Source organism: Heterocephalus glaber, unplaced genomic scaffold (assembly GCF_053883595.1).
Source record: "Heterocephalus glaber isolate CG9 unplaced genomic scaffold, H.glaber_assembly_v1.0 deba00000621, whole genome shotgun sequence".
NCBI lineage: Eukaryota > Metazoa > Chordata > Mammalia > Rodentia > Bathyergidae > Heterocephalus > Heterocephalus glaber.
Window position 1 is genome coordinate 32,396,577 of NW_028258153.1, and position 22,057 is coordinate 32,418,633.

Below are 22,057 nucleotides of genomic sequence, written 5' to 3' on the forward strand. Positions count from 1 at the left end.
TTATTCTTTCACCACTAAGCATGAAGTTAGCTGTAGATCTTTTACAGATGCACTTTAGCACGTTGAGAAAATTCTCTCCCATCTTTTATCATAAATGGGTATCATAAATGGTTTTGTTAAATGTGCTCTCCCCATCTTTTGAAGCAATGTGTGCCTTCTGTCCCGTTATCTATGGATATGGTGAAATAGATTTTTTATCTCTTTGAGAGTCTCACCATGTTCCAGGTTGGCTTCAAACTCAAAATCTTTCAGCCTCAGCCTCCTATAGATTTTCTGATATTAAAACAAATCTCACTTGGATATACACCTGAACTTTTCTGTTATTGTATTTGTTCATAGTTTTTCTATATATATTCATGGAAATTTTGGCCTGTGGTTTTGTTTGTATGTTCTTTTTGAGATGAGGTGTCACTTGGTGGTGTAGGTTGGCCTTGAATTCACTATGTACTCCAGGCTAGTCTTGAACTCACAGCAATCCTCCTGCCTCAGCCTCCTGAGGGCTAGGATTACAGGCATGTGCCACCACACCCAGCCAACCTATAGTATTCTTTTTTTTTTTTTTTTTGGTACCAGGGATCGAACTCCAGACCTTGCTCTTGGGAGGCAGGTGCCAGAACCACTGAGCTAAATCCCTGGCAACCTATATAGTATTCTTATATTTTGTCCAACTTTGGTATCAAGTAATACCAAACAACAAATTGGTATCAGTTATCTTTGCATTACTGCAATGAAATACTTAAGCTAAATAACTTACAAAAAGGAAAGGATTGTTTTGGTTCACAGCTTTGGAGGTTCCAACCCAAGACTGAATGGCCTCATTTCTTTGAGCTTCTAAGGAGCCAGCACATCAACTTCATATGGTGAAGCAAAACTGCACCTCATGAGCCAGGATGCAAAAGAGGAAGAAGAGACCTTTACTCCCCAGTCCTGCTGCGGTCAGGTCCCCAGTGACCAGCTCTGAGAGGCTCCACACCTCTCATTGGAACCACTATGGACACCATGCCTTTCAGTATAGGATCTTTTTGTTTTGGTACCAGGGATCGAACTCCAGTCCTTCCACTTGCGAGGAAGGTGGCAGAACCACTGAGCTAAATCCCTGGCCCTCAGCATAGGGTCTTTCAGGGCACTCACCCAAACCATACAGCAAGTACTCTCTCCTTTCCTCGGTTTTCCTTAAATGTCTGGAAGCCTTTACCAGTGAGGCTGCCCCTGGATATTAGTTCAAATTCTTAGTACTGTACAGGTCTCTTTTTGTGATCGCAGTACAGTTTTCACGAAAGTCAAACTCTCTTCCAGGAAAGTACCAAGGCCTTTAATATAAAACATACTATTTACCCAAATCAAGTTCTGTATCTCAGACTATGAAAAGTGGCACTGAGCATTTTGAACTCTCTCTGCTACAATTAAAAAATAGAGCCCAAGGCTGGGTGTGGTGGTACACACCTGTAATCCCAGCCCTAGGTGGGGGGGGGCGGCTGAGACAGGAAGATCTCCCCAAGTTTAGGCCAGCCTGGGCTACATAGTGAGTTCAAAGCCAGCCTAAACTACACAGTGAGACCTGATCTAAAAAAAAAAAAAGAAAGAAAAGAAATAGAGCCCAGTAATCAGAGATGTGAACACACACAGTATTATGCCTCAGTATACACATGCCCATCTCATGATTCAGATGGTTTGTAGACTGAATTCCAGCCTCTTTTTTTCTGTTTTGGCACCGGGATCAAACTGGGGTCCTTGTGCTTGCACAGCAGGTGGCGAAACCACTGAGCTAAACCCCCACCCTCCAGCCTCTTAATAACAAACACAAAACATTGAGCTAAAATAAAAGCAGCTAGGCAGCAGAGAAATCCCAACTGTACTGGTCAGAGGAACTGTGGTCAGATGTGCCCAGAACAAATGAACTGCAATGAAATACACTGTTTTGTTTTATAAAAGAAAGGTTGTTTCCTGTCATAGATACCTTCCAAGTTACACGCACTTCGGTACATTTCCCTGTCCTACAAGCATTTTGTTTTGTATCCTTTTAGGAAAAAAATGGAAGTAATCTAAAGGTAACTGAATTTTTTTTTTTTTTTTTGGTACTGGGGATCAAACTTGGGTCCTTGCGCTTGAGAGGCAGGCGGCAGAACCACTGAGCTAAATGCCCGGCCCTGAACTTTTTGACGAAGCTACCAACATCATCTGAATAGGGAAGGGTGAGGCATTTTATTCTATTAGCAATAGTCATAACAACCAAAGGCAGAGAGCCACAAGACCCAGCTGGCTTTAGAGGCAGAACACACAAATGGGTGAAACTCAGTAACACCCCACCAGCTGATAACCGGAAGACACACAGAAATGCAAACTCCACAACTTGAGCCATTTCCACAGTTTTGGTAAAGTTTTTTGGAAGTAAAATTCTTACAGTGATATAAAACAACCTGGAGGTTTGTAAAAGAAAAGATTCAGAAAGTATTTTCTCTGCACCCATTACAGCCTTGCAAATATCAAATACCACTTAAACCAAGGTAGTGAATCTCCACCCATAAGATTACTTACGGATGAAGGGAAGTTTCTCGAATTGCAGTTTCGTGGGCCTCCACTGCACTCTACACAAAGCCCTATACTTATAATGGAGTATCTGAGGGTGGGTGACTTTAAAATGAAACGTTTATTTGGCTCACAGCTCTGGTCCAAGGTCAAGGGACATCACCTGGATGACCTTATTGCTGATGTGGTACAGAGCATCACATGGCAAGAGACAAGGGACTCTGTACCTCTCCTCTGATTTTTGTTTTTTTTACCTTTGAGACAAGGTCTTGATATGCAGCTCAGACTAACCTCGAACTCACAGCAATCCTCCTGCCTCAGGCTCCCTTGTGCTGGGATTACAAGTGTGTGCCACCCCACCCAGCTTTCTCGTTCTGTTTTTTGGTACTGGGGATTGAACTTGGGACCTTGTGCTTTCGAGGCTGGCTGCGGAACTGAGCTAAATCCCGGGCCCCCTCTCTCTTTTTATAAAGCCAACAGGATTCAATCCATGGGGCTCCACTCTGATGACTAACCCTCATCACTGCCCAAACACCCGACCTGTAAACACCACAGTGGGATTAAGTTCCCACCTGTTAACACTTTATAAGGGGGATAACATTTCAACATATGAATGCTGGAGGAGGAGCACATTCAAATCACAGAACAGCACCCAGGAACAGTGTACTTTGGGCAACCCCCATTCAAATATTGTAGCTGGTTGCCCTGCTGTTGTACTCCAAAGTACCCAGCTCAAGATGGGTTAGCTTTAAAAGAATTTTGCATTTTCACTGTCCATTTTAAAGCCTATCCATGCTGATGAGAAAACTAATGTGCAATGAATCCGTCTCTTTGATCTTTAAACACTACCTGCCCTGGAGGAGTAAACAGCTCAATGTAATGAATAGAAAACACACCAACTGCCACCTTTTTAAGGATCTAAGGCCATCAACTGAGTTTTCTTGCAGGGTTTATTCAGGCTCATGACCTTTTAAAAAAAGTGATACTAGCACATTCCCAGCTGTCACGCAAACCCTCCCACCAAAGATGCACGTTCTTCACTGGAGTTCGGACCTAGTTCTTCTGTCAGGAAAACTGTGAGGCCCTTTCTGCGCGGTCCTTCTGGCCGGCCACCCACAGCAGGCACGACAGTGAAGCAGGCAGGGGCTTTGGTCTGTCTTTCCAGGGGCTACTCCCAGCGTGCTGTTCATCCGACCAGATAGTCACCAGGGGTGGCCAAGGCAAGGGCCTTCAAGATAGGTATTGATTTCCTGAGGTTTCGGTGCCACCCCAGCTCTGACAGGACACAATCTGTCAGGATCTGCATTTCTGCACCACAGACTATAATCTTCCTTGGCCCAAGGCCTGGACCACTCCTTGAATGTTACAGAGGCCTTATTAGTGATGATGGCAACATTGAGGTGGCCTGAAACACCAGTCACATTATGGGAAGGGCTGGGCCTAACAACTCGGCCATGGGGGAAATGAGCAAGGGAAGCGGGCTGGGGGTCACTGGGCTGCATAACTGGAGGATTCTCCTGTCTCCAACACAGTGCTTACTTGGAGTCCTGTTTAAAGATGGCCTTTCTGCTGACGGTGACATACATTAGAGAGTGTTTTTTCTAAAGCTTAAAGGTACCTAAGGCCCTGTAAGAATTAACTTACTCCTTTTTTCCATAATGTACTGTCTCACATTTCTCTTTTGTGGGATTTTCTTCTCAAACTCTCTTAAATATAGAATGTTTCAAAAATCATACCAAAATACATCTCAAACAATGAACTAGGACTTAACAGTCTGAAAAACTCCTTTGTTACACAGGAATCTTACATTTTTTACCTTAAAGATTGAAAAAAAATCAAGCACCTAATTATACTAACATGTCCCTCAATAAGGATCCTTAGTAAAGGTATGACAATTTTACTTTAATTTATAGATATTACAGTTTTCACAAAGCACAAAGGCTTTATTATGGTTATAAAAGAATTTCTTTTTGAAAAACAATTTGCCTCAGAATAAGTGAGCTATTATTGAATGCCTCTAATACCAATGGTGAAAAAATTTCTAATTCACTCAGTTCAATGTTGAAGCAACATATAAAAGTCAAACCTAATATTCTTTCCACAATGGAAAGAAAACATCAAGATACCTTGGTTCATTTAAGTTCTATTTTAGTATATCCTTCCTCAAAATATATAAACTTTAAAAATATCTATTAAAGGGGCCAGGGATTTAGCTCAGCGGTTCTGCCGCCTGCCTTGTAAGCGCAAGGACCTGAGCTTGATCCCCAGTACCAAAAAAAAAAAAAAAAAAAGAAAAAAAAATCTATTAAACTCCACAGTATTCCTAGTAGAAAGATCAAGCTAGCATTTCTTAAGTTAGCAGTACAAATAAGAAGGGATTCTGTCTCTAGGAGACTGAGGCAGAAGGGTGGCAGAAGTTCAAGCTCAGCCTGGACAACTTAATAAGACCCTAGTCTCAGTGTGAAATCTCTGGGTTCAATCCCCAGTACAAGGTATGTGTATATGTGTGTGTGTTTGTCTCAGTGTAATTTACCCAGATACCTTCCACAGCATCCAGCCAAATCACACCCTAGCACCTTATTACTCTATTATTGCTTGACATGGTAACTAAGGATAAGAAAATAGGCAGAACAATTTTAGAAATTTTTAAATTATAATGACATGGAAACTAGTGATAAGTAATCTGAAATTTCACCTTGCTATTCATGATAAAACTATAGAACAGTGTACATATCACACCTGGGAAACAGCATATATAATGCTTGGCCAGTCAAGGTCCTGACCACAGTCACCAAGTACATGGTGGTGTCCCTAGGCAGAAACTCTTCTCACCAGTGACAGCCTAGGTAGATTCCGAACTATTAACATTTGATCCGTGGCCAGCTGGGAGAATTAGGATTGTAAACTGAGAATGATGCTATAATTTGACTTTTCATTTCTCTTCCTGAGATCTACACCACTCTATTCTTTAGTTTTGCAAAGAATTTTATTTTATTTTATTTTTGACACTGGGTATCGAACTCGGGACCTTACGCTTGCGAGGCAGGTGGCGGAACCACTAAGCTAAATCCCTGGCCTTTCACAAAGAATTTTAAAAGGCTTTGAGAGCAATCTTTTTTTTTTGGTACCAGGGATCGAACTCAGGACCTTGCGCTTGCGAGGCAGGCACCAGAACCACTGAGCTAAATCCCCGGCCCAAAATTGGAATATATATTTTATTTTATTTTTTATTTTTTTGGTACCGGGGATCGAACTCGGGACCTTGAGCTTGTGAGGCAGATGCCAGAACCATTGAGCTAAATCCCCAGCCCTTATGAGAGCAATCTTTAGACCTAAGCACCTCACATTCACATACTGGTAAAGACACCAGTGACAAATGCCTTGTCAGCTAGGGCAAAGCCAGACCTGTTACTAAAGTACCTGGCTCAATGAGTGAGCAGTGAAAGTTCATGACACCGAACAGATATGAATGGTTTACAGATAAGATCCTGTAAGAGTTCCAAATTATCTTGCTAGCTATACAGGCAATAAAGATATACCAATCCTGACCAATTTTGCAAAAATAAATTAATCTTTCCAAAATATTTTTGAAAAAACAGGAAACTATCACATTCTGGATAAAGAAACTAGACATTTGTAGATGTTTTTTAAAAATTTCTTTTTTTTTCCTTTTTTGAGACAGGGCCTCACTGTAGTTTAGGCTGGCCTCCAACTCACAGTGATCCTCCTGCCTCAGCCTCCTGAGTGCTGAGATCACACACCTGTGCCACCACAGCTGGCTTGTTTTTTTGTTTGGTTGGTTTTTAAAAATTCTGCAAGGAAGGAAAGGAGGGGCAGAGATTTTCAAGATAAAGAACAGAAGCCAGATTCCAAAATCCCTGTCTAAGGCTAGTACTTATCAGATGGTTCTCTTATCTGTAGAGTCCAACTGCTCTCCCAGCACACCACCTCCCAAGTTCCTCAAATCATGACCACCATACAACTTCACTGACTGGCAAATTTCAACAGTGGAACAGTCATCACCAATTTTAGAAGCCATTTCTGCTACTGCCTCTTTGAAAGCAGGTGGTACAATACTGTATTGGTAAACACTTACCTGGAAAGAAAAAGCAATCTTCAACATGACAGATTAAAAACTCACTATGAACTCTGAAGAAGGGCAAAAATAACTATTTATATTCACTTTGTCCCACAAAAGATTTAGGTGGCTCAGGAAATTATTTCCTATACCTACCTTTAGAAAATATTATAAAGCCCCCCACCCCAGGCAGAGGAGGTGAGCCGAGCGGCCACCAGCAGCACACATCCCCACCCTCTTTGACATGAGAAGACACATAAACATAAGACTTCCAGATCACCTACAGCAACCCCAAAGGGAAATGAGATGGAACACTGATACTCAACCATCTGGACTCCTTGAACTGGCAACAAAAGGGGATCTGGAAAAAATGAAATCAGAAATAATTTCTCAGATAACAGCAGAGATTGTCCCCATAGTGTAAGATATGATTAATAGACTGGTGTTTCTTTTTTCTTTGGTACTGGGGATCGAACTCAGGTCCTTGCGCTTACGCAGCAGGCGGTGAAACCACTGAGCTAAATCCCCGGCCCCAAGATATGATTAATAAATCTAGAGGACACAGATAAAAAAGTAGAGGAGCTGAGGAACATGATGGAATCTCAACATAGGAAACAAATGGAATCCATAAAACAGATACAGACAGATTTTCAGGAGATTAAAAACTCCATTGAAAGCTTACACAGCAGAATGAGCCAATGTGAGGACAGAATTTCAGATATAGAAGATAAGATTGCGATTAGTGACCAGGAAAAGAAAAATTGCTTTAAAATTGTAAGGGACCATGAGAAATCAATCCAGCAGCTGCTAGACGATGCAAAGAAGAATAACATAAGACTGATTGGAGTCAATGAAGAAACAGGAGAGAGTGCAGATGACATAAAAAAACTGTTGGGCTGGGGATTTAGCTCAGTGGTTCCGGTGCCTGCCTCGCAAGCACAAGGTCCCGAGTTCGATCCCCGGTACCAAAAAAAAACCCAAAAAACTGTTCACAGAAGTGATGGCAGAAAACTTCCCAAGCAGGGGAAAAGAACTTGACATACAGATAAGTGAGGCATATAGGACTCCAATTAGCCGTGATAAAAAAGAACTACACATAGGTATATAATAGTTAAGATTCCAGAAACCCAACAGAAGAACAAAATTCTATAAGCAGTTAAGAGAAAAGAAACAAATCACATAAAAAGGAAAGCCCATCAGAATCACAGCAGACTTCTCAACACAAACCCTCAAGGCAAGAAAAGCTTGGAGTGACCTATTTCAAGCCCTAAAGGAAAACAGCCTCCAACCCAGATTGATGTACCCTGCAAAACTATCTTTCAAAATTGATGGAGAAATAAGATACTTTCATGACAAAGAGCACCTTAGGAACTTTATGAATACCAAACCAGCACTCCAAAAAATTTTTAGACAAAATCCTAGGAAAAGACAACAAGGATCACACCCCAGGAAGCCCAGCGAATGAATTCACCAGGCATGACAAGAAATTAAAAGCAAAGGGGGAGAATCCAACAAAAAAAGAAAAAGTCATGACAATAATAACTCAATACGTATCAGTTATAACCATCAATGTTAATGGTCTCAACTCACCAATCAGAAGAAATAGACTGGCAGAATGGGTCAAGAAGCAAGATCCAACAATATGCTGCATACAAGAAACACATTTAATTCAAAAAGAAGCTCAGAGACTGAAAGTTAAAGGGTGGAAAACAATACTCCATGTGACAGGAACCTGAAAAAAAAGCAGGAGTAGCTATCCTCTTTGCAGATCAAGTGGAGTTCAAACCAAAATCTGAAACACTTCTGGTCCCAAGAATTTCAGATAAGGGATAGTCAACTTGTATGTACAAATCTATTGTGAACATGTGTTTTCATTCCTCTTAAAGTAAAAACTTCACAGAACTGTTGGTTCTTAACAGTAATACAAGACAGTTCTATATTGTTTTCCAAAATGGTTTTATCATTTTACATTCACATTAGCAGTATTAGAAAGTTCTAACTGGTTCACACCTAAGTTGACATTTGCTCTTTTAAAACTTTTAACTTCATCACCCTGAGTGTATAATACAATCTTGTTATTGTACTGATTAGTATTTTTCTGATTCTAGTGTTGCACACCTTTCCTTGTGCTGTACTGGCTATTTATCATCTTCTTGTGTCTACTTTTTTTTTTGGTATGGGACATTGAACTCGGGTCCTTGCACTTGCGCAGCAGGCGGCAAAACCACTGAGCTACACCTGCTGTGCAAGCGAAAGGACCCGAGGTTGATCCTCGGTACCAAAACAAAAAAACCCAAAACAACCCCCAAAAAACCACTGAGTTAAATCCCCGGCCCTTGTGTCTACTTTTTAATTGGGTTGTCTATTAATGAGCTGTTAAGAGTTCTTTATATATTCTGGTCATAAGTTATTTGTATTATAAATATGGTCGGCTTAAGGGCTACTTCTCATTCTGTTTTTTTGTGGTTTTTTTGGTACTGGGGATCAAACTTGGGACCTTGCGCTTGCGAGGCAGGCGCCGGAACCACTGAGCTAAATCCCCGGCCCTACTTCTCATTTTCTTAATGATGTCATTTAAAGTTCTAAATTTTGATCGAATCTCATTTATCAATTTTTCTCTTTTACACATCATGTTTTTTATATCCTAGGAAATTCCTGCCTACCCTAAATTCATGAACATTTTCCCTTATAATTTTCTTTTTTTTTGTTACTGGGGATTGAACTCAGGTTCTTGTGTTTGTGAGGCAGGTGGCAGAACTACTGAGCTAAATCCCTGGCCCCTCTTTTAATTTTCTTAAAGTTTCAGTCTTTCATATTTAGGTTCAGAGTTCCTTTCAAGTTGGTTTTTTTTTTTTTGGTACCGGGGATCAAACTCGGGACCTTGTGCTTGCAAGACAGGCGCCGGAACCCCTGAGCTAAATCCCCGGCCCCACTTTCAAGTTATTTTTATGTGTGAAATAAAGGGTTGAGGTTAATTTTTTTTACATACGGATACCAGGTGTTCTAGTACCGTTTGCTGAAAACACACTATCTTTTCCTCTGCTCTTGAATTGAGTTTATGTTCTATAAAATGTTAATCTTTCAAAACTCAGTGGACTATATATGTGCAGTTCTATTTCTAGATTGTTTTTTTCTTTTCTTTTGGTACCAGGGATCGAACTCTGATCCTTGCGCTTGCGCAGCAGGCTGCGAATCCACTGAGCTAAATCCCCGGCCCCTCTAGATTGTTTTATTCCAATGATCTGTATGTCTTTCCTTATAACAATACTGCCTTGATTACTGTAGCTTTAGAGGAAGTCCTAAAATTAGGTAATAAATGTCTTCCAACACTGTTTTTTTTTCTTTTTACTTTTCTAGGTCCTTTGTTCTCCTACATAACTTTTAAATTTCAATATCCAATTCTTCATTTATAGCAAGTATACACAGACCTGAATTTTTATATATACCTTGTGTTTTCTAATCCTGCTAAATTCAAATACAAGTTCTAGGGGCTCCTAGAGATTTCTCAGTATTTTCTCTGTAGATGATCATTTCATCTACATATAAAGATTTTACTTCTATCTTATCAATCCTATGCTAATTGAGTCTTTTCATTGCCAGACTATTTTGCTTTTGGCATATGTTTCAAAGTTTAATGGACAGGCTAGGGATTTAGCTCAGTGATTCTGCTGCCTGCTGTGCAAGCGCAAGGACCCAAGTTCGATCCCTAGTACCAAAGTTTAATGGACAGATGAAGAGTAGGCATATCTGGCCTTGTTCCCCACCTTAGGGAGAAAGCATTGTATCTTTTCCATTCATATAAGGCATTTTTGCTGGAAGTATGGAGTACATGGCTTATCTGTTGAGAAGGTTCTGTTCTGCTTCTAGTCTCCTGATAGCTCTTACCATGAACAGCTGTAGAATTTGGGCCCATGCTTTTTCTGCAACTACTGACAGGATCATATGGCCTTTTCCTTTCCTCTGTTAAAGTGACTTACAGGGGTGGACCTTCCAATGCTGAACCAACACTGCCATCCCTATAATAAAATCACTTTCTACATACTGCCAGATCTAACTTCTAATAGTTTTTGTTAAACAAATTTTTATCTATGTTCATACTTTTCTCTTCTATTATCTTTATTCAGTTTTAGGATTAGCACAATGTTGATTTCCTAAAATGAGGGGAGACGGGTTGGTGATTTAGCTCAGTGGTTCTGCTGCCTGCCTTGCAAGCACAAGGTCCCGAGTTCAATCCCCAGTACTAAAAATAAATAAATAAATGAATAAATAAACAAATAAAATAAAATGAGGGAAGACGTGTTCCTTTTTTCTGCTTTAAATGTTTGATATAATTTATCAGTTAAAATGTATACGAGCCTGTTGTCATATAGGTAGGTTTTCAAGCTACAAATATACTTTAATATGTGCTATTCAAATTTTATATTTCCTCCAGGGTTAGTTTCATTAATTTGTCTTCCAAGGTACTTCTTAGACGTTGTCAAATTTATTTCAAAACAGATTTTTGTAATATGCTTTCTATATCCTTTTAAATTCTGTAAAACCTGTGGTAATATCTTCTAAATCTCAATACTGTAATTTAAAAAAATGTATAATTGATATTGTGTAGTAGGAAGAAAAGGTCTAAAGGAGCAGGGGAAGTGGAAGGGGTAGGGGAAAGGAAGTGGGAGGGGTAGGGGAAAGGAAGTGGGAGGGGTAGGGGAAAGGAAAGAAAGGAAAAGAAGATATGAGAAAAGGAAAAAATGGAAACAAAAGTCTTTGCAAACAGGGAAGGGTGGAGGGGGTGAAGGGAGGGCAGGGGAAGGGGAGAAAAATAAGGACCAAGATGCTCATGTAAAGGTACAAGATCCCAATGATGAATGTAACTGTATTTTATACCTAAAACGTACCAATAAACTTAATGGAAAAAATATAATAAGAAAATATTATAAAGGAAAATACATTTTTGCTACTATGTAAACAGTATCAGACCTGAATAAAGTCAGATTCACTTACAGGTTACAATAAAGACTTGGAAGACATCAACACCTAAAATTCCACTCTGAAGTTTAATTGAACCTTCACTTCCAGCTATCTTGTCTGGACTGAAAGTCTAGAGCAGTGCCGGTGAACCTACGACATATGTGCTATTTGTTTTTCATTTAAGACAAAAGATGTTAATGTATGAGTTGTTTTTTCTAAACTAAAACTTAGGTATTCAGGTTTAATTGCAGCGTTGGCACTTTTCAATAAATAGGTGGGTTTTCTCGTTGCATTTTGGGCCCTCGTCTCCAAAAGGTTCAAAATCTCTGACCTACAATGTCCCCTAACCCTAACCCACTAACTACTTTCTCAGAAGGACCAGAACATTCGTTTTCTTCTTCTATCACTATTGGCCACCACCCACACCCTGTACCACTTTACAGCTCCGAAGAAGACAGGGGAGCTTTCCACCAGCCTCACAAATACTCTCCAATTTTTGATGGTTCTTTGCATATGTATTAAAAAGAGTGAGATTTTGTTGCAATGTAGGTAACTGAAGCTGTCTTTACTCAGAAAGAATGTGGGGACCACTGTTACAAATATGTAACAGAAATCAGTGGATGTTAAAAAAACTAAGGTGAGTTTTTGACTCAGAAATTTTTTCTCCTGGAAACAAACTTAAAAACTTCTTCAGGGCTGGGGATTTAGCTCAGTGGTTCTGGCACCTGCCTCACAAGCGCAAGGTCCTGAGTTTGATCCCTGGTACCCCCCCCCCCAAAAAAAACCTTCTTCAAAGATGAGGAAGGGACAAAAAGAAGGGGAAAATAGAAGGAAAAAATGGAAACAATGCTTTTGTATATAGGGAGGGGAGGGGCTTGAGTGGGGAATGGGATAAAATTTATTGGAAAATAAAAAAAATAAAAGGTTAAAAAAAAGCTCTTCAAAGAAAAACCATTTCAGATTGTATAAGGAAAAGAAACAGTTGTAATTAAATACACCATGCATGGAGAGCCCAGAGGTGGAAGCATGGATCATGGTGGCCACTCTGTTGACAAACTCCACCGCACATGGCTGTCCCTTTTAAAAGTACACTGCTTCCTTCTCTCCGGGATTCTATTCTGAAAGTGGACCCAGATTGAAAGCACACACAGCCTTACACTGCAAGCTCCAGCACTGTGTTATACAAAAGCACCAGGGAGGTACTCACATGTACATGAAAACTGTGACAATGTGAAAACAAACACGAAACACGGATGGGTACCTTATTCACTATCAGTGGATTCACAGTAAAAGTAGACAATGCGGGCCGGGGATTTAGCTCATTGGTGCAGTGCCTGCCTGGCAAGCACAAGGTCCTGAGTTCGATCCCTGAGAGTAGACAATGTGAAACAGTGTATTAACCTTTCAATACTGCTTACTTTCAACTTCTACCTAGGCTGGAAGAAGCAAAGGTACAAACAGAAAAAACAGTATAAACCAAACTCCTGTTATACTATAACAGATATGGCAAAATGGAATTTTAAGGTTTTTTTTAGAGACAAGTGACTTAACGAACTTTCTCAGGTCTAGGGCTTAAGCCATACCCCTAGAACCAATGGACAGACTATGCAGGGGCAGGGAGGGAGTAGAAGACAGCTGCGAGAGGTGCAGCCAGCCTGGAGTTGTCCACTACTGAACTGTATTCCCTCTCCCCTCTCTTCATTATTATAAAAGACCAATGTACACCAGGCACAGGGAGATGGTGATTTGTGGCACTGAGGCCCTGCGACCCCCTCAGAGCTAGTGTCAAATAAAGCCTTCTCACCAAACGTGGCCTCCCACGGTTAGTTTGGGAGTGGGGAGCAATCAGACCTGAGAGTTCCAACTTGAGTGGTTGGTAACAATATGACAAAAGGAAAAAAAGACAAATGAAAACTGCATAAAACTAGAAGTGTGGTTTTAAACATATCAACAAAGAATGGGGATGAAACCACACCCTTGTTAGGACTTAAAAAGAACAGCACAACAGAGACCCTGTGTCAGGCCTGGGTTTGAGCTATGCTCATGCCCTGAACTCACTGGAAACTCCGAATTCTTTACCACATGTACTTGTTTATTCAGAGCTGACACTCTCCCCTTTTTTTCTGTGGTAGGGGGAAACCCAGGGTTTCACTCATGTTAGGCACGTGCTCTATCAGCAGCTGCATCCTCAGCCTTCTTCTGAGACAGGTCTTGCTACACTGCCCAGGATGTCATCAAACTCACCACTCTCTTGTCTCAGCCTCCCAAGTAACAGGGCTTACAGGATGAGTATGACCCTTTTTAAAGATGCGATCATCAATAAAGAGAACAGTAACAAGAGGCTAGTGATAAGAGCTGAGACATTTCTGCAATTTTTACAGATGTGTTACAAGCTGTCACTGGGGTAACAGGATGCTTTTCTTACCCATAGTTAGCTTAGCTTTGAGTACACTGATTTGCTATCTCCAGTAATCTCCATCTTCTACAGGCCTATCAAAAATGACCTTTCAGGGCCAGGGATTTAGCTCAGTGGTTTCACTGCCTGTTGTGCAGGAGCAAGGACCCGAGTTCAATACCCGGTACCCAAAAAAAGAAAAGAAAACAAAACAAAAGACCTTTCAGCAAATGAGGAAGGCAGTGAAGCAGCCGCAAGTACTGGCATTATGATTGCTGCCCATTCACTGAATCCCAACGGGGTGACCTTCAAGGGCAAGAGGCCCTTCCATGGTTCTCATAAGGGAAGTTGCTCTCAACACTATTATCTTCGTGGGGAGAGTAGCTAATCCTTGTGTTAACTAAAATATTTTTATTCTTCGCATCTCTTCCTATTTTGCTTAGTGAACAGAAATAAAGATAAATACAACTGTTCCCATCTCAAAAAAACCCAAACATTTTAGTCATGCATGGTGGCTGGCGCACATCTGTAATTCCAGGACTTTGGGAGGCTGAGACAGAAGGACTGCCGTAAGTTCAAGGCCAGCTTGGGCTACACAGTGAGATCCTGTCTCCAAAAAAAAAAACTTTCTTTCAGTCCTAATATAGGTTAATATTATAGACTCTACTGCCTTAGACGTTTTTAAAATCTTTAACATACTACTCTCCTCTGCAGCACTATTGTGAAAATGACATTAGTCCTTCCTAGTACTGACAAATCAGATTTAGACTAAATTAAGGAACAAACTCGTTTGTAAAGCTATTTTATCAAAGACTCACAGAGACAATTCTTTAGACTTCACATGCAGTCTTGAAACACTGTTTTGTTAACAGGTCTCCAGGAAACACCACACACAGTGAAATAAACAGTACAAGTACGGAATGACTTCAGGAGAAAGAGCTACTGTTGATGTCTTCCCTTTAATAGTCTTCGGTGACCACTGCCCTGGTTTTCCTAGCAAACACGAGACTCTCAGGTGTACTGCATACCTACATGTGTGAGTGAAGGAAAGACAGTGGGAAAGGAGCTATCAAATTTCTTACAAGGCAAAGAGCTTTAAGGCTGTTTTCACAATCTATATGTGAGGACAATTCAGAATGCTGCAATTCGATCTTGAGTTGTTCAACGTGATTTAGTTTTAACATCAAGGTTTTGAGTAGGCCTTCTGTCCTTTCCCAACTCCACAATCTGCTTAAACAATCCCCCATAAAAATAGAATTCTGAGTTATATATAATCAGCCTGCCTTGTCAAAGATTTTGGGCAGTTCATACAGTACTTAAGTTGTTAGTTTTCTCTCAGGAAGTATGTATTCAAAGTAATGGGGGAAAGATGCTAATAAAATGTAACCAGTAGTAAGCCTGTTCAGCTATTATAACAGCTACAGGTGGGACAGAGGCAGGGAAAGTCCCTTTATCAGGGCGGACAGACTCATGTCCTGGCCCAATGCACCCACTTAAGAATTAAAAGCAGAGGGCTGGGGATTTAGCTCAGTGGTTTCGCCACCTGCTGCGCAAGCGCAAGGACCCAAGTTCGATCCCCTGTACCAAAAGAAAAAGAATAGCAGGGCTGGGGATTTAGCTTAGTAGGACTGCACCTGCTTTGCAAGTGCAAGGTCCTGAGTTCGATCCTCGGTACCAAAAATAAAGTAAAAGAAAAAAAGAAAAAGAATTAAAAGCAGAGAGTGCCTATAGCAGTTTTAGGCAAACTTAGCTGACATGGGACTATCTGGATCCACCTGCTACTTGGTTTACCAAATCAAACATTGACAAGCCAAGGGCAGACAGACACTAAGAATGGCTTGAGAAATAACTCAAGATTTAGTTCTCTGAAACTCTGCAGTATAAAATCTTTTTTGGGGTACCGGGGATCGAACTGAGGACCTTGTGCTTGCGAGACACGTGTGATGCCACTGAGCTAAATCCCGGGCCCTGCAGTATAAAATCTTGTATGACAGGGGAAATGAATCACTATAAAAATTAGGCATAATTAGGTATGAGAGTGTACACTATGAGCCTGAAAGCTTCAGGTTTTCTCAAGATGTTATATCATGATGTATTTAAAGTGTTTTTTAAAAAGTAACTTTGAGGGCCAAGGATTTAGCTCAGTGGTGTTGCCACCTGCCTTACAAGTGCAAGGTCCTGAATTAAATCCCTGGTACCAAAAAAACCAAAACCAAAACCAAAACCAAAACTTAAAAAAAAAAAAAAGAAACCTTTTACTAGGCTCAATTTGAAAATAAAACATTTTCTCACTATTAAGTCATGAAATAAGGTTACAAAAATTACAGAAGACATTGTACTACAGATTGCTGAAATCACCCAATGACATTATTTAACTCAGAGGCATCAAGAGAGCAGTTCAGGGCCTGGGCATTTACAAAACCAAGGATCTGTGCCCTCCCTGTTCCATATTATGGATGAAAGCCTCTGCCCTGACTCGCCCCCAAGTCTAAAAGAGAGAGAGAGTAGCGTTTTCCACACAGGACTGTTAGGAGCTAAATGAAACAATGTATGGCAAATGCTCGGCAAGGTACTTAAGCATTTACTGATGCTTTGTTAGTTTTAAATGCTTTATCTTCAGTGAACTTAACTGTAGCAAGATTAAAAAAATGATAAAAGTAGGGTCCCAGAGCGCACTGGCTCCCTTATATACGTAGGTGATTTACTGGCACCAGTCATCAAATTCCAACCCGAAGACTAATCTTGTTTTGTAACTTTTTTAGGAAACGATTTCCTTCAGCAGATACCACAGGCAGTGACCATTTACTTCAGCAGATACCACAGGCAGTGACTAATCTGCCTTCCGCATGGAAAGTTATAAAATGCAGACTGAGCTCAGCCTAACCATCCCATCAGCTGCTTCCTTCCCTGTGCTACAAGGTTCCTCCCTGAGAGCTAGACAGACTCTGCCCTCAGCCCCAGCCAATGACCACCATGGTCCTGGTCACAGCTGCTGCACCAACACAGCCTGGATGCCAGGTATCCTGAAGCCCAAGGCTGCACTTCTCTCTTACCAAAGCACCAGCCTCCTCCAAGAAGTAGGAAAAGATAACCTTCCCCATCCTACCCTTTAGCACAAGATTCTTTGGAGTGAACAGGGAGACATTTAAAAAAGAATGAGATTAAAGCATATCAACTTCTAATTTTTATCTTGATTAAAACTACCAAGGACAATAAAACACACACACCTTTTTATGTCACCTTCAGCTCTTTAACTCAGCAATGACAACTGGGGTTTTTCCTCTGTCTAATCTCACTGATTGGTATTTAAGTATGAGCAAAGGTATTACAAGCAGTATTCAAAGGCAGAAAAAATGTGAAAGTATAAATACCCATTATTTTATTTAAGATAATTCCTTTAAAATCTTATGATAAACAATACCTTCTCATTATTGTCAACTTAATAGCTGAGATACCTCAGGTAAGGGTTATTGGTCCCCAGTCCAGTTATTACTGAATGTTATCAATTAAGATTTCTATTTCTAGGGCCAGGGATTTAGCTCAGTGGTTCCGTCGCTTGCCTTGGAAGCGCAAGGACCTGAGTTCGATCCCTGGTACCAAAAAAAAAAAAAAAGATTTCTATTTCTGAGCCAGGCATAGTGGTGCACACTTGTAATCCCAGCGCTCGGGAGGGGAGGCTGAAGCTGAGGCAGGAGGAATGCCACAAGTTCCAGGCCAGCCTGAACTAGCAAAACCCTGTCTCAAAAACCAAAACCAAAATCTCTTCCTTTCTTCCTTCCTTTTTCTATCCATATCTGACACATGTGGTGAAAAAGGTCACTTTACTCAAAAACTTTTGTTTTTTAAGAACCAGGTTAACACATCACATTTTGCTCATGAGCACAAAATTTATAGTCAGTAGTTGCACATAAAGGGTTTATTTTAAATGTTTTAAGGATAGGATAGAGATACATCATAATTATAAAAATTACTTACAGAATTAACAGATTTATATTGTGTATACTTCTAAATGCAAAGAACAGGAAACTCTACACATTGTATAAAATAAAATTAAAATTAAAAATGAATTCAAGCTCAAAAGATGAGGTCATTTACCTAGTTTTAAAATGTGAACACGAAGACCTCTGAACTATACACATTCATCCAAACTGCACTAATGATGGAAAATACAAAGAGCGCAGCATTTCCAAGGAACCACAGATATTTCAACCATAATCAATTTGTTATAATAATTGTTTCTGTTTTTGTCTTTGGAGAACTTTCATTTTTTAAGACAATCATCTTAAGAGTGTTTTCAGGCACTACAATTTGTGACAATCAGAACAGTCTTCTGATGGGTCTACAGTGTTCAGAGATTCAAGCCCAATGCACTTCAAGGATTTGGCACATAAAACAAGAATAGAAATGAAATCTGGTTTAGAAGTAACTGTGATTTTTAAACAGTGCACAGTCCCTTCAAATGCTGCATGACATATACAACGGGAAAAATCACCTTCTGTTGGCACTACATTTGCTTCACCAGTGCATTTTTATCCTACAACCACTAGAACAGCACAGTAAGCAAATATACAGGAAACTGAAAACAAATAAAAATTAAAAAGAAAACAAAAAAAACCTAAATATCTTTAACATGCAATTTTAGTTACACTGAACATTCTACTTAGAATAGAGCATGCAAAAAAGGATGGTCTGCTTTTAAGGTTCTCTCTGAAAGTTTTACGTGGCAGCCTGACATCACACACGCACGCACACACAATACAATACTAGAGCAGGTAAATGAAAGGCCAATAAATTTTATACATAGATTCATGTCTTGTGTTGTCACAAGTCCCATGATAATTTTGGAAATTAATGCTGAATTCCTAGAACAGGAACCAACATTCAGATACCAGAAAAATGCAAGCATTGCATGCAGGTCTGAAACATGAGCCTAAAATGAAGCCCAAGACACATGGGCTCTGGAGCAGAATTAGTCACAGCATTAAATGAGGTGTAAGTCACCAAAAGAAAAAAGAATGGGGAAAAAAAGATGGAAAAATAACAACAACAAAAAACCCTTCCCCTTCCCTCAGCCCAAAAGGCAATAAATGGAACAATGATTAAAATCATCACCATGTTGCATTCCTCTAGAGACTGGGAGATTATGGGTATATTAAAAGTTGCTAAAGTTGCTTGCAGAAAAACCACAATGCAAGTTATTAGGTAATGCTAGAAATGTTTCAATTGACCCAACCCTTGGGATACTTTAAAAGGAGCTTTATTTTCAGCCTGAAGTCACTGCGCCACATTCTGCACAACCTCTGTGCATGCTGGACACACTCACCATCTCTCGTGCCACATGTCAGTATGGGCTCTGGGAGCCAGGCTCAGCTCTGAGATTTACATGCAGGGAAACAGACAGCAGATCTGCAGGACGACACCTGTTCACACACACAAGAAGCATCTATGACTGGGGCATCACACTGCTTTGAGGTCGCCCCTTGGTGAAGCTGCCCATGGTGAAGCACTGGGCACAGGACCACTACAGCTGGGGACAAAGAATTGATGTACTATGATCATATGGTGAGCAGTCATTACCATCCAAAAGCACAAGGCACAAGTCTTCAGGAAGGCAAAAATGGGCATCAAGCAAACCATACATTGTGAGGCCCTAAACTGGAATGATTGCTAACATAAAGGACAGCCCCCAAAGACATCGCAAGGACTTCAAATCCAAACCTCTGATGTTTAATAAGACAGCAAGCCCATGCAGGCTCTGTGCAAACCACAGGTCAGATTTCCCATCTCTACAAGACTGGTTTCCAATGCCACCTTTCTCCTGGTTGTCAAACCAACTTGTGGTTCTATTTCAGTTTTGAACAACCTTACAGGAATAACCCACAAAAGACTCTGGTGAGGGCCTGCTATTACACTGGCAAACCAACATGGATAAGTAGGTCTTCTATGGCAACGTATCATTGACATGCAAACCCCAGGGGCCACTGGAGGAAATGAACCCACATTAACAGTGCCCCCGGGGCAAGAACACACACTTGTACTACCACAAAAGACTGAGCTGTTTGTTATATGTCCAGACCTTTTTTGTGGGGCAAAGCTGGGGGGAAGGGATAGGGAAGGAGAAAAGAGGCCTTCTGACCATAATTATATACTAGCAATAACAGAAAAACAAAACAGAACAAAACCAAAAAACAGTTCCAGAGAACATATTAGAAGGCAACAATGCCATTCTTAAACTTACATTTTAAATACAAAAGCACTGTTCTTCCAGGAACTCACCACATACACACAAGCCATTGATGTGCTGTTGCCTTTTAAATCCATGAACTAAAATCAATTACTAGTTTGTATAAGTAATGGGCCAAATGTGCCATCCAAGACACACCTATGTTATTCTGAGTGAACAAAGGACCTGGACTGAGCTAAAAAGTATTTAAAATTAAATGTAAACAAAACAACTTATAAAGTTTAGAATTAAAGGCAGCCTTTTACCCAGATTTCTCACCAGTCAACCAAATGTGGGTCATGAACTGTTCATAAGTAATTCATATTTGGACTTACAGTTTAAAGCCTCCAGATTAAAATAGGTGTTCTGAACTCCTGATTTTCAAAGTAACTGAACGTGCCTATGTGCTTCCTGTGCCCCAACTTTATTTTATTATTTATTTTTTGGTACCGGGGATTGAACTCGGGTCCTTGAGCTTTCGAGGCAGGGGCCGAAACCACCGAGCTAAGTCCCTGGCCCCCCAATTTAATTTTAAATGAAGAACAGGAATGTCCTAAACATGACCGACTTGTGTCAAGCACTCCGGTTAAACTGGAGAAAATTGAATCACCCCATCCCAATCCATGAGGAAAGGACTGCCAATGGTGTGTGTGTGCATGTGTGCCTCTGTGTGTGTGCGCACATATATACGGATACATATAGGTAGATACAGATACATATATCTCAAAAAAAGGCAGTAACAAAAATACCAAACTATGCTTGCATTGTGGCAGAATAAGACGGTGTTAAAGTGAAGGGGGGAAATGATTAAGATCTATTACAGATTTAAATGACTATGATACTAGCTTAACTTTTACCAAACTTGCCTGTAACTCCCCTCCCAACAGACAGACTTCTTTTAAGATGAAGAAGTTCTCCTTACACAAAATGCTTTGTGTTCACATCAATCTGTACTATTCAGAACAAAACCAGTTCTGCTGGCAGAGATTGTGGGTTCGCAGGGACATTTAAGCTTTCATTAAACTGGAAAGCAATCAAGTCTTTATGTCTACAAATTATACATTTAATAGTTCCACAAATTTGGCAAAGTTCACGATGACATCTAGGATGTTTTCACCAAATCGTAGACATAAATATGGAAATCATCATCAAACTTGATGAAATAGACGGATGGTTTGGCTTCTACTTGATGAATGACCATGCCAGTCCTTTTCGAGCCATCTTCTTTGGCATATTCCACTTGTTTGCCTACCAGGCTGTCCACAACTTCTCCTGGTTCCCTTTCTGCTGGAGGTGAATCATCTGTATTTATAAGAAAAAAAATTTAAATCAATCTTCAGGTATACACCTACTCATATATTTACTTTAATAATATTTACTTAAAAATTTTACGGCCAGGGCTTTAGCTCAGTGGTTCTGCCTGCCTCGCAAGCACAAGGTCCACTGGTACCAAATTTAAAAAAAAATTTTTAAACATCCTGAATCCATTACTGATTAGCTAGAACACCAGCTGGCCAACTTCTTCTTAAAGGGCAGTAACAGTAAATGTTTTGGGTTTGAGGGCCACATGGGTGTGTGATGTTCCAATAAAGTATCATTTACAAAAGTTTGCCAACCTCTGATTTAGGTATATATGTATATGAATAATTTAAAAAAAAATCACAGCCAACAATTCATTTGGGCCAGGTCAAAATATAGCTGTAATTACCGAAAAGTACGTCTGCCTTTCAATTTCAAAACAAACAATTCCTGCAGGGATAAGTGAGAATATGTTACTGATTCAAAATGCCTATGTAGTATCAGTTTTACTCCAAATCCTTAACACTTGTTCCCCTCAACTTCATTCCATCCCACATCATCTTCCTAACCCAGTGTT

General features: G+C 40.2%; 1 protein-coding gene across 6 annotated transcripts in view; it reads right to left on the reverse strand.

Annotated features, from left to right (window-relative positions):
- Positions 1–269: 269 nt before the first annotated feature.
- Spin1 (spindlin 1) overlaps positions 270–22,057 on the reverse strand; it is a 98,072-nt gene continuing 76,284 nt past the window's right edge. For all 6 annotated transcript variants that reach the window (XM_087206344.1, XM_087206342.1, XM_087206345.1 and 3 more), the window contains one exon: positions 270–21,483. In XM_087206344.1, the coding sequence (XP_087062470.1) occupies positions 21,284–21,483 (200 nt within the window). In that variant the 3' untranslated portion in view covers positions 270–21,283. The remainder of the gene's footprint in view (positions 21,484–22,057) is intronic.